Here is a 13,475-nt window from a genome sequence, read left to right as displayed (position 1 = left end):
ATTGGCTTCTATTTGATAAGTTTTAGGCAGCTTGTTGCTTGGGAAGATTTTATACCTCTTGTGCCAAGCTGTTAATTCCCTTTCTAATTCCTTTTACCATGCTCTCATCTATATTTCAATTTTCCCCCTCTCAGGTGCTCTCACATCTTTTCTTCTCTTCATGACTTGGCAAAGAATGAGAATCTGAGGGGATGACTATATAAAACCTTTTAAAAGCTCTTCTAAAAATTCTTATTTCACCTTTTCCAAGAATTCTAGTTGAGTTTCTGCCCAGATTGTGTTTTTTTTCCTGAGGTATTCCTTGTCATTCTCTTTTGCATTTGTGTCTTGGGCATCCCCATCAACAAAATAGCTCATGGTGAGAATTTTTTCCCCCATTCTTCCAGCCTACTCCCTGACTTTGGACTTGATGTCAGGGTTGGGCTCTGTGCCATTTTGGAGGGAAAGTTTAGGTTGTTGCTTTTTTGAGGAATTGGGTTTTGTGTTATTTCAGGATCTCAAAGACTATGAACCTGCAAAATTCCAGTGCTCTCAAAGTCTGAGCTCTACAGATTTCTGACCTGGGTTTGGGTCTGCCCAACAGTATATACCACTAGACTCTGACCCTATAGACTAGCTGGAAAGTTGTGTTGATTCAGAGTGACAAAATTATAGACTCCCCCTTGGTCTGGGATTCTTGCCCTGGATATTCTGCTGAAGGCTGGCCATAGGTGCTAGAACTGAGACTCTCCTTAGTGTCCATAGTCTTCCCTGCCTGTTTTTTAATGCTGACCTGGGGTGGACAAATGGCTCACTGTACCTTTTTTTGGGGCGGGGCACAGTTCTCTAACAGGGTTTGGTCTGGTACATCTTCTAGGTCTGTCTGAAGAAGTTTTGAGGAGGGGAGCTCAGATGTACTGCTTATTCCTACTCTGCCATCTTGGCCCTTTTTTTTGCCTCCTTTTGGAAATCAAGTTCAGACACTTTTTTATTTCTAGAAGAAATTGAGGTCATAGAATCTAGAGTTGGAAGGAGCCTTGAACATCACTGTGAACAGATGTGGATTCTGAGGCTTAGAGAACCTACAGGAAGTTTACCCAGGAAGTTAACAGAGGACTGAGAATTCACGTCTAGGTCTTCTGACTCTATGGGAGTTCTTATCATTGATCTAGATTTAATTCTCGTTCCCCATTTCTTCAGGCTCTTTTCCTGGATCCCTCATTTGTCTCCTTTCATTCTTTTTTTTTTTTTAGTCCTTGGGTTATGCTTATTTGGGTGCATGTCTTCCTCCTATCTCTCAGTAAAAATGTAAGCTTCTTGAGGGCAGGAACTCTGTTGTTTCTCTTCTTTGCACTGCACTCCAATCCTTTACACTCATGATGAATATATCTTGAGTTGACTGGAAAAAACAGAGATAGAGGCAGGAGAAAGGGGTGGGATAGGGCAATGAAGCAGAAATAGAGGGGATAGTGATAAAGGCAGAGGGACAGAAAGATAGGGAAAGGTAACAGAAAATGGGAAGGGACAGTGAGATAGAAATTTGAATGGGGAAGGGGAAAAAATGGGGAAAGGACAAGCTCAAGGGAACTTCTCCATCTCCCTATGTTTGGGAAATTCCTGGAGGACTTCACTCTACCCCATAGCCTTCTTACTCTTTGTGGTCTCTGTAGATAGAGGTCACTTGAGGTAGTGAAGGCAACTCCCACCCCTTTTCCAAACATCACTCAGGAACAGAAAAGCCACACCTTGAGCTCTTTTCTCCCATGAGATTGGCTCTAGGTCCTGAGTGATGAAATTAGGAAAATGTCTCTTTGAGAAAATTTGATATGTGAAAAGAATGCTTTACCAAATGTGGACAGTGGGAATGACAGACTGCTTAGGTTCTAGGAGGGGAGTGTGGACCCCTAGGGAAGGGCCATCGAACAGGATACTTGAATAATGAGAGGGCAGTGGGTTGTGCTGCTCTTGTTTGGACATAACATACAAACACGTGAACAATAAACACACCTGCCCACCCCCACACACATAGTTGGCCTTCCTCCACCTGCTCACACCCTATACCTCCCTTCCCCCCTGACTCACACCCTGGCCTCCCCACCAGAAATGAAATCCCCTCTACTTGATCTCTAGTTCCAAGTCTTGTTTTTAAGATATGCCTCTCAGTCCTTAGCTAGGATGCCTGTATGGCTCAGGTAACTGACACTACTGAGTCTCCCCAATCATGGACAAGGCTCACTGCCCTTAGCCTCTTCTGTCTACCCAAACTCACCCTAACCACCCCCTCACTCCCTGTCTTACTCAGTGTCTGCACTTCAGGTTGTGTTCTTAGCACTTCAGTATTTTCCCCTGCTCCAGATCTCCTTCCTCTCCTCCTTTCCCCCAGTTAATTTAATTCCTCCTCAATTCCTAGTCACATGGGCACCCAGCAAGAGTAGATGGGAAATGATACCACTTGAATTCTTGGGCAGGATCTAGGGGAGGCTCTGAGATGAGGAGAGCAAGAAGTTTGGGTTCACTGGCCCCCAGCCCAGCTCTAGCTCTGACATCCTCCAGCTATCCTGGGTTTCTAGCCCCTCCCCATGGGCACCCCAACCGGATTTTCAGGAGACACTGCGTCTGCTCTCAGGTTGATCAAAATCAGCTCTCTTGCCCTTGCCTTAGGGTTGGGAGGCAGGATGCCTGGGTTCTGGCAAAGGAATGGTATTCATATTGTACTATATGAAATCCCTCTCCCTTTCCTCCCTAGTAGACCCCTGTAGACATCTGGGAACCTAGGTTCCATCCATCTCACTTCTCATTCATTGTCTTGATAATGCCCACTGACATTTATCTTGACATTGCCTGAATTTTCTTCCTCTGTACCTGTTCTGGCTCCACCCAACCTTTGAAGACCCCACTGCCTTTCACTAATCATTGCATTTCTTCAGGTTCTCCCACTACTTGGGAATTGAATATTTTGGTTCTGATAGGGAAGCAGGGCCTGGGGATGGGAGGGGGATGCTCTGGAAAAATCTGGTGGATCAGAATACTTGAGACTGGCAGGGAAATAAGATGCCTAGGTCCTGGGAGGAGAACAGGATGACTTTGTCATGGCAGATAATGGGAAGGGTGGGGGCTGAAAGACCAAGAATTTGGGTCCTAGGGAGGAGGCCTGAGTACGGGAGGGAGTAAGCTACCTGGATACTAAGAGGGGAGGGAGACTGAAAGTGGGAGAAAGAATCAGGAACTGACTGGAGTGACAGGATGCTTGGGTTGTGGGAGGGGATGAGAAGAGGTGGAGGTTGGAAGGTCAGACATTTGGGTCCGGGGGTGGAGGGACCCTTGCTAGGCCAGGATCTTGGATGCCTGGGTCCTCTTTCACTGTGACTCACCCTTCCCCCTCCCCCTTCCCATTGCTCAATCTGAAATCTTCCTGGGAAACACCACCCTTCGATGGGGACCAGCAACTGCCTCATGGGGTAGCTGAGTCACGGAGGAGTGGAGGAGGGAGGGGAGGAGGGAGGATAAATAGCAGGCTAGACTCATTATCTCCTCTCTGCAGTCCCCAGCGCCCAACCAACATGCATCCTGCCACCTTGATCTACTGCTGTTTCCTGCTGCTTTTGGGGGCCTTACCTGGTGGGACAGCTGAAAATGACCCCTTTGTGAAGGCCATGGAAGGCATCAACCATGGGCTGAGCAATGCTGAAAGAGAGTTGGGCAAAGCCCTGGACAGCATAAACCATGGGATCACTCAAGCTGGCAGAGAAGTAGAAAAAGTTATCAACGGCATTGACAACATTGGGAAAGAGGCTAGCAGGGAGGTGGACAAAGGCATCCAAGGGATCAATCATGGTCTGGACAAATTGACCCATGGAGTTAACCATGCTGCTGGGCAGGCAGAGAAGGAGACAAACAAAGTGATCCAAGGCACCAACCATGGGCTCAACCAAGCTGGGAAAGAAATGGACAAGGGCATCCACGATGCGAATCATGCTGTCGGGCAGGCCGGGAAGGAGGTAGAGGAGTTTGGCCAAGGGGTCAACTATGCTGCTGGGCAGGCTGGGAAGGAGGTGGACAAGTTTAACCAAGGGGTCAACTATGCTGCTGGGCAGGCTGGAAAGGAAGTGGACACGTTTAACCAAGGGGTCAATCATGCTGCTGGGCAGGCAGGGAGGGAGGTGGACAAGTTTAACCAAGGGGTCAACCATGCTGCTGGGCAGGCAGGGAGGGAGGCGGACAAGTTTAACCAAGGGGTCAACCATGCTTTTGGGCAGGCAGGGAGGGAGGCGGACAAGTTTAACCAAGGAGTCAACCATGCTGCTGGGCAAGCTGAGAAGGAAATGGACAAGCTTAACCAAGGGGTCAACCATGCTGCTGGGCAAGCTGGGAATGAGGTAGAAAAGTTCAATCAAGGGCTCAACCATGCTGCTGGGCAGGCTGGGAAGGAAGTGAACAAGTTTAACCAAGGGGTCAACCATGCTGCTGGGCAAGCTGGGAAGGAACTGGAGAAGGTCAAGGAGGATGTCTACCATGGGGTCAACCAAGCCGGCAAGGAGGCCAACCAGCCGCTGAATGTAGGTGAACAAGGGTGGGGAAAATTGGGGTTTTGGGGCAGCTGAGGGAAGGAGAGCTTAAACATTGAGCATGTTGGGAGAATATTCATGGATGCTTCCTTTGGTGAATGGCGGAAAGGCTCCCCTTCCCTCTTCATGGTCTCCTATGGGTTCAACAACCAAGTGGATTCCTATTTTCCTCTCCCTAGTTCATTTAATTCAACAGCTATTTATTAAATGCCAACTATATACATAGCACTGGCAATAGGTTTTTTAAATGATATAACCACTTGCCTTCAAGGAGCTTACATTCTACCAGTAAGAATACAGCATAGAGAGTGATGAAGTCAAAGCCCAGTTGGGAGAGATCAGAAGGAAGTGTGATCAGGTTATAAAATCAGGTAGCCCCAGCCCTGAAGATGACCCCTATCTACAAAACCTATATTGGTTACTTTCTCTATTCCCCTTCTAGCTTTCTGCCTGGTGACAGAAGCAGCTATGGATTTGGGTTAGATATTGGGGCAAGGAGGAAGGGGGAGATGTGGCCCCTGTCTTCAGGGAACTGCTTATCTAGTTAATAAGTTAACAACATCTAATAGGAGAGCCAGAGAACAGATGTGAGATTCAACACAGGATCCCACATGATACAAACATTTTGTTAAGTGTCCTAGGGAATCTAGAGTACAAGAAAGATTAGAGCTAGAAGAGGTAAGAGAAGGAGGGCTTCCTAGGGAAAGGGAGGGAGAATTGTTGCTGGTGCAGAGGAAAAAACAGAAAAGCTTACAAAGACACAGTTATTACAGACAAGGGATAGAGGAATTTGGTCTGTCAAGTGAATGAAGAAAGGCTGGGGGACAGGATGCCTGCATTTCCCATCCACCCTATTATTCTAGGGTTGTTGACAGTCCTGGGATTAACAAGGCGGTGACGGCATCTTGGGGCGAGTACCTGGCCTCAAATTCAGAGCTGCTTCTGCCACTGGGCATGAAGCCAGGAGTAGAGGTGTGGATAGGGCAGGGCTCTGGGTGAAAGACAGCATTGACTCAGGATTTAGGATGAAGAAAGCATAGGCCATGGACAGGGACAGTGTTGGGATTAGGAGAGATTTGGAGTTGGGTTTTGAGGTTTGGCAGCAGTGGGATTGGGGAAATTGCACCAGGGTATCTGAGAATAGGAAGAGGGAGAAAGATAAGGCAAGGTTAGTGATAAAGTTGGTCTCGAGATTGGGATATTTACAACTGAGTTGGATTTGATACCAACTCTGGGGTCCTGGTATCTGGTCATTGTCTTCATTCTCTCTTCTATTTGGAATACATTTTACAAGAATGAAGAAATGGTGGGAAATTTGGGAGAACATCAGATGGTATGAGGAAGAGTTGGGAGCCTCTCTTCTTGAGTCTCGAGAACCCCACTCCCCTAATCCCCTCCAGTAATACCAGCGTGGTTTGGTCCAATTGGACCGTGAGGGAAAGCCTACTTACTTTCCTTATGCCTTCCCTTGAATGGAGAGGGGGTGTTCCAGGAAAGACTGAGGGCTCCTTCAAGGCTAAGGGAGTCTAATACAGTCTGGGTTTTACCCTCAGGGAGCTCATCATGGAGGAGGAGCAGGTCAGCACGGCAGCGGGGCCGGAGTCACACCCTTGAACTCTGGGGTAAGATCTTCCTCACAATGCTTGACTGATTTTTTTCTGGAAGGAGGGAAGGGAAAGAGAGGCAGGAGGAGGGCAAAGGGGCCTTGAGTCCTGAGGAGGAGATGGAGGCTAGGAGGCTACCCATTTGGTTCCGAGATGTTATTAGAGGATGAAGTAGAAAGAAAACTTGGGGGTTAATTCTTGCCTTCTTCAATCTCTAGGCCTCGGTCAACATGCCCTTCATCAACTTGCCAGCTCTATGGAGAGTAAGTATCGTATTCCTTGCCCTTTCTGTTTAAGGCTCTTCTTCAGGCAGAGGGTCTTTCTGTCTCCCCTCCTCTCCCCTCTATTAAATATTAGCTCCCATTCTCATCTTTCCCCTTTCAGTTTTGAGTTATCTCTATCTATCTTTCTATTCCCTCCCACAGACTCCTACAGTCAGGGTGAGAGTTGGGAAACAAGACTCCTTGGGGCCCACACCTATCAGTAAGCCATAGAGGGACCAGTTGGGACAGACCAGGCCGTCTGCCAGAGTGTTTTCCCTACTTTCCTGGAATCTAATAACCTCTTTTCTTCATCCCTAGACTTAGTGTAAGTGTTCCTTTGGCATCCAGAAAGGATTGCAATTAATTAATCAATTATTAAGTTTCTACTATAAGTCAGCTACCATGCCAGACACTGGGGAAATAAATTCAAAAGTTAGGCAATTCTTGCCCTCAAGGATCTTACATTCTATTAGAATTTTCTCTGACATCTTTGATCCATATAGTCTACCTATCCCTGCTAAGCATTGTAGGGCTCTGTTCTTCCCCAGACTGAGGTGATTCCCCATCTTATTCCAGTATAAAGCTCCCTGTTTTGTCCCTCTCTCACTCTGTACCCAAAACTATACTTGGGGTCTTTGCAGTTGATCAGAGAGCTCTCCTCTACCATATCTGTTGCCCCAGAACTAGGCTAAGGAGAGAACAGTCCAAACAAGGCAAGGGAGATGAACAAATCCTTCCCTCTTCATCAGCCTGTCCCTTCCCCACCCCAACCCACCCCTTCTCCCAGAGGACAAAGTGATACTGGGGGTCTCCCTCCTCCTCCAACTCCCACGGTTTCCTCTTAGCCTCAAAAACCCAGTTCTTTTCTGTTTATCACCTCCCTCTGATGCTCCTGAGCCATCCTTAGCCATGCTAGGCCAGGGTGGTGAGATCTTTCTCCCCCTGACTCCATTTCTCTTCTGTTTTTCCCTCTCCCTCGGAGTCTCTCCATGTCTGTCTCTGTCTCCTTTGGACCCAGATCTTACAATTGGCTCTCTCCTTTTATTTCCTAGAGCATCGCCAACATAAACCCATGAACTGATGAGCTTTGTCTGCTGGGCTGAGCAGGCTTAGATGGATTGGTCTTCAGAGTGCTTGTGGAGAACTTGGGGAGGAGGGCACTATGTGGGTAACTTCCAGGATTTCCTGAGAGGACACAAGGAGTTGGGGGGATTGTTAATAAACATGATATATTAGTACTCCCCCTTTGTGTCTTTTAACATTTTTCCTTTTTATTATGAACTTAAACACAAGCATTTCCACATGCCAAAGTATGTGTTAACCCTCATGGGTTTGAAAAGCTTGTCAAGGAGGTTTAGGGAATAGTTGGTAAATAATTATATTATCCTATTTAAATATTCCCAGAGTAGTAGTGTTTAGTGAGACAATTTATATGAAGAACTTTATGATACTAAAAAATGTTATGGACTCAATAAAATTTTCTTTATGAAAATTAACCCAGTTTGTTCCATATATATATATATGTATATCTGTTTGGTAACCCTAGAGTTTATTTCCTTTCATATTTCATATTGAATAGGAGGCACAGGAAGGCCTGGCAGCTAGGAGGTGCATCAGATACAGTGCTGGGCCTGGAGTCAGGAGGACTTGAGTTCAAATCTGGCCTCAGACACTTCCTACCTGTGTGACTTTGAGCAGGTCACTTAACTCCATTTGCCTCAGTTTCTTCATCTGTCAAATGAGTTGGAGAAGGAAATGGCAAAGTACTCCGGTATCTTTGCCAAGAAAAATCCCAAATGAGATCACAAAGAGTAGGGCAAAACTCAAGAACAACAAACATTTGTCAGGCACTGTGCTAACTGTTGCAGCCATTATGAAAGCCAAAAGTCAGTCCCTGCTCTCCAAGAACTCACATGCAAATAACTGTGTACAAACAAGAGATATACAGGGTAAATCCTGACAGATAGCTTTCACATTTTCTTCTCTCAATTCACATGGCCGCCATCTTGGTGCAGACCCTCTTTTCCTCTCTTTGGGATTCTCATGGTAGATTCTTAACTGGCTTCCATCTCTCCTCTTTCTATTCCATCTTCCATCTTTATTCAGTTGTTTCAGTTGTTTCAGTCTGGCTGACTCTTCATGACCCCATTTGGAATTTTCCTGGCAAAGATCCTGGAGTGGTTGGCCATTTCCATTGCAGCTCATTTTGCAGATGAGAAAACTGAGACATGGTCCAATGACTTGTAAATGCTCATTCTCCATATAGCTGCCAAAATGATATCTGTCTATGTAACTCAACTATCTTGCTTAATAAACTCAAGTGGCTCCCCATTACTTCTAAGATCAAATATAAACACTTCTGTTTGGCATCTAAAGTCTCTCCCAAGCTGGTTCTTTGACTACTTTCCCAGGGTCCTTCACATATTACATATCTAGGCCAAATGGCCTTTCTTGTAGTTTCTCGAACACACCAGAGGTTGTTCCCCACACTTGGAAGGTGTTCCCTCCTCACCCAGGTTCTTAGGATCCATAGCTTCCTTCAAAGCTCCCATCCAATCCCATCTCCTACATGAGGTTTTCACCTGATTCCCACTCATCTGGCCAGCTGCTGGTTTCTTCTTCCCAATGGTCTTGTATATATTGGGTAGGCACTTCTGTGTAGCTTCTCCCAAAACCACTGTAAGCTCTTCCCTGGCACAGTGATTCACTGATGTCTAGGTATCATCGGCACCTTCTACAGGACCTGGGGGCACAGTAGGACTTTATTAGTCCTTCTTCCTGATTTGTGTTTAGTTGGCCTCTCTCCTCCTGTGTAGGCAGCCCTCTCTATCTTGCCTTCCTTGATTGGGTGGAGGTCATGGGTTACTGTGGAATAAGCCCTGGCTCTGGAGCAAAAGAATAGGAGTTCAAATATGGCCACTCATGTTAAGAGTCAGAGCTGGAAGGGACCTTAGTGGTCACCTGCTTCAGTTCCTTCATTTCACAGGGGAGGAAATTGAGGCTCAAAGAGATTAGAGAGATTTACCCAAAGTTAGATGTGGGACAGTTCAAATGACCCCTCAATTCAGGATTCATATGTGGGGAAGTGCCTGCAAATTAAACCACCTTGCCCTTTTAGGAATCTGTGTTGAAACCAAGAAGATGCCAGGACAGCAGGCAGGGAGAGGGGAAACAGAATAGATATAGATAGATATAGGTATCTGTTAAACAGAATAAATATAGAATTTCCTTAGATAGATCTGTGAGAGATTTATAGACAGCAACCAGACCTAAAGGCTAGACACACTTTTCAACATCCTAACCCTTAGGGATCTCACAGAAGTAGCTCAGGAGACACATCTGGGTTCAAATCCTAGCTCTTAAATTTATTCCCTGTGCAAGACATTCTAACTCCGTGGGCTTCAGTTTATTCTTCTGTGAAATGAGAGAGTTGTACTAAATGGTCTCTGAGGTCCCTTCCAGCTTTAAATCTGTGATCTTATATAGGATAGTCTAACGCTTTCATTTTAGCAAAGAGTAAACTGAGGCCCAGGAAGGTGACTTGCTCAAGATCATGTAGGATATGAGGAATGAGAGCTCATAAGCTTTTTGACTTTAAGTCTCTGACTTTTTCTTTGCCCTGGGGGAGTGCTAGTAGATGTTTAACAACCAATCCCCCCAACTCTGTATGATGCACTTTTGAGTTTAATCTGTATCATTGGCATTTCTTTCACTTTCTTAAGTCTAGACATATTGTTTTATAGTATTTGCAAATTTCTGAGACATAATGCTCACATGGAAAATTTAACAATTGGCTTTTAGTGAGTTAGACCTAGCTCCAGCATGCCCAGGTCTTGCACTTGTATGGGGGCTGGTGCTTCAGCCTCCTTGTAAATGAGAGCTATAGCTGATCTTATTGCCTATTCCATCCCTGCTTTGTTGTTGTCCAGTTCTGTGTGACTCTTTACGATCCCATTTGGGTTTTCTTGGCAGAGACACTAACGTAGTTTGCCATTTTCTTCTCCAGCTCATTTAACAGATGGAGAAAATGAGACAAACTGGGTTCAGTGACTTGTCCAGGGTCACATAGCTAGTAAGTGCCTGATGTCAGATTTGAACTCATGAAGAGGAGTCTTCCTGAATTCTGGACCAGTACTCTCTCCACTATGCCTCCTAGTGGCCCATCCCTGTTTAACAATCTTTTCTATACTAGCCTTCTTGGAGGCAATCTCCAGTCTTTTTCCACTGACCTTACCTCCTCATAGCATTGTATTAAGCAACAAATGCATTAAAAACAGAGAAAAGGAGGGAGGCTAGATGGCTCAGTGGATAGAGCCAGCCCTAGAGACAGGAGGTCTTGGGTTCACATCTGGCCTTAGTCACTTCCTAGCTGTGTGACCCTGGGCAAGTCACTTAACCCCCATTGCCTGCCCTTACCACTCTTCTGCCTTGGAACAGTACTTAGTATTGATTCTAAGATAGAAGGTAAGGGTTTTAATAAAAAAACCAACAGAGCCCATCTCAGAGAAAAAAAATGAAATCTGAGGTATGTCTATGTAGGCTTTGTGTATGTGTGTGTATCTGATGTAATACTGGGATATGTGGGAATAGCAGATGATATCTAAGGGGCCAGGGAGAATGATTATTCTGTCTAGGGTTAGGGTTTCTTCTCTCTACTGGGGATTCTGACCTTTTTGGCAAAAAGAGCAGGTTCGGAGGGTTCAGGGTTCTCTGGATACCACTCATCCCTCAGGGTTTCAAATTCACCCTATTCCCTACGCTACCCTAACCCAGGCCTCCCTACACTTTTACTCACCACTTTTGATTGTAATCCAAGGATGATGCAATGTTACATCTAATTAGCCAGCCTGGTCTGGGTGGTGGGGAAGACCTGCTGATAGCTCAGGCAGCAAAGCAGAAAGCAGGGATGTAGGAAGATTGACCCTTGATCCAGGGATACGAAAATGCACTTATTGTAATGGCCAAGAACTTGAAGGAGAGTGGATGTACTGAGAATGGGAACAGCTGAATAAACTGTGGCCTCTGTATATAGTGGAATATTATGGTGCCACAAGAAGTGAAGTGTGAAGAATCCAAGGGCACTGGGAAAGACTTGTATGAACAGAGGCAAAGCAAAGTCATCAGAACCTGGAGAACAGTTACATACACAATAGCCTAAAGAAAAACAAACTTGCAAGACTTCAGAACTCTGATATATACATTGACTCGTGTGACTTCAGAGGACTTGAGGGGGCAGGCTGACTCCCATCTATTGGCAAAGAGGTGTGAAATAAAGCAAACATTTCCTTTGTTTTAAAATTAAGAATTATTTATGTATTTCATTTTTTACATCACCTTTTTTTAAAAGCACATTTCCTCTTTTCCTCCCTCCCCAGTGAAATATCACTTGAAACAAAAATTAAACAAAGAAAAGAAAAAACAGTTCAGCAAAAACAATCAATCCTTTCATCATGCCTGATAGTATACGCACTGTTCTACACCCATAGTTCCCCACCCTCCAAGAGAGGAGGGCAGCTAGGTGGTGCAGTAGATACAGTACCACACCTGGAATCTGAAGATTTATCTTCCGGATTATCTGGTCTCCCATGCTTCCTAGCTGTGTGACCTTGGACAAGTCATTTAATCCTGTTTGCTTCAGATTCCTAATCTGTCAAATGAGCTGGAGAAGAAAATGGCAAATACCCTAGTATCTTTGCCAACAAAACCTCAAATGGGGTCACTGTGAGTTAGGACTCAAAAATGACTCAAAGACAAGAGAGGAAGAAGGGAAGCAAATATTTTCTGATATAGCAAATTGCTTTCCTTTGCTTGACTATATTTATTTGTTATAAAGGAGAATTGTATGTAATTGAAATTACAAAATCTACTTTATCTTTTGTGATTATCCCTATCCCTTGTTTGGCTAAGAACTTTCCCCACAGTCACAACTATAAAAGGTATCTCATCTTATTCTCTTTCTATTTTCTTAGACCTCTAATCTCTCTTAGTAATAACTTTAAGGCAGAAGGACAAGGGCTAGGCAATCAGGGTGAAGAGGTTTGCCCAAGGTCATACAGCTAGGAAATATCTGGAGGCCAGATTGAATGCAGGTCCTTCTAACTCTATCCCCTTTGCTACTTTGCTATCCTTCATTCTCTTTCCATGTTGTTTTGTGATATGGCCTTAAAATTCATATCTAGTATCCTTATGAGTTTATTGTGGGATATAGTATAAGATATTGGTCTAAGCCCAATTTCTGCCAGACTGCTTTCCTGTTTTTCCTTCAGTTATTGTCAAGTTTGGAGTTTCCTCCCAGGTTATTTAGGTTATTGTGATTATTGACCACTGGGTTATTGAGTTCAATGGCTTCTGGTTATTCCTTATCTAGGTAGTCTGTTCTATCTTTCTATTTTTTAAACAATGCCAAATAGCTTGAGTGATTAATGCTTTGTGGTATAATTTGAGGCATGGAAATGTTATTCTAAGGGAGGGTTCTATAAGGGCTGGGATGTGGAAGGGGAAGGCACTGAGAAGTGATCACAATGAGAAGAAGAAGAAACAGAAGAAATATAAGGAGAAGAAGAAGGAGGAGGAGGAGGAGAAGAAGAAGGAGGAGGAGGAGAAGAAGAAGGAGGAGGAGGAGGAGGAGGAGGAGGGGAAGGAGAAGGAGAAGGAGAAGGAGAAGGAGAAGGAGAAGGAGAAGGAGAAGGAGAAGGAGAAGGAGAGAAGGCAGGAAGGGAAGGGGGGAGGAAGGAAGAAAAAGAAAGAAAGGAAGGAAGGAAGGAAAGAAAGAAAGAAAGAAAGAAAGAAAGAAAGAAAGAAAGAAAGAAAATTGTTAAAAATGTTAAAAAAAAAAAAAAAGACAGGTTCCAGGACTCAAGATGGGAGGTCCTGGGCTCAAACCTAGCCTCAAACACATCCTAGCTGTGTGACCCTGAGCAAGTCACTTAACCCTATTGCCTAGCTCTTACCCCTCTTCTGCCTTGGATTCTAAGACAGAAGGTAAGTGTTCTTAATTTTTTAAAAAGGTGTTGGAATTCTGGGTGAGGCTATCCCTGTACCTTTGCAGGGATTCCATGCTTTGC

The 13,475-nt window shown here is 44.9% G+C and overlaps 1 protein-coding gene across 1 annotated transcript; it reads left to right on the top strand.

Moving 5' to 3' along the window:
• The first annotated feature begins 3,539 nt into the window (after nt 1-3,539).
• Nucleotides 3,540-7,487, top strand: SBSN (suprabasin). Its single transcript, XM_044668612.1, has 5 exons — nt 3,540-3,857; nt 4,236-4,535; nt 6,098-6,166; nt 6,367-6,411; nt 7,464-7,487. Exons 1-5 carry the CDS (start codon nt 3,540-3,542, stop codon nt 7,485-7,487), a joined length of 756 nt encoding a protein of 251 aa, XP_044524547.1.
• Nucleotides 7,488-13,475: the final 5,988 nt, after the last annotated feature.

This window comes from Gracilinanus agilis, chromosome 3, assembly GCF_016433145.1.
Source record: "Gracilinanus agilis isolate LMUSP501 chromosome 3, AgileGrace, whole genome shotgun sequence".
Lineage (NCBI taxonomy): Eukaryota > Metazoa > Chordata > Mammalia > Didelphimorphia > Didelphidae > Gracilinanus > Gracilinanus agilis.
Note: the sequence above shows the minus strand (reverse complement) of the source record. Positions and strands in the feature narration are given on the sequence as shown.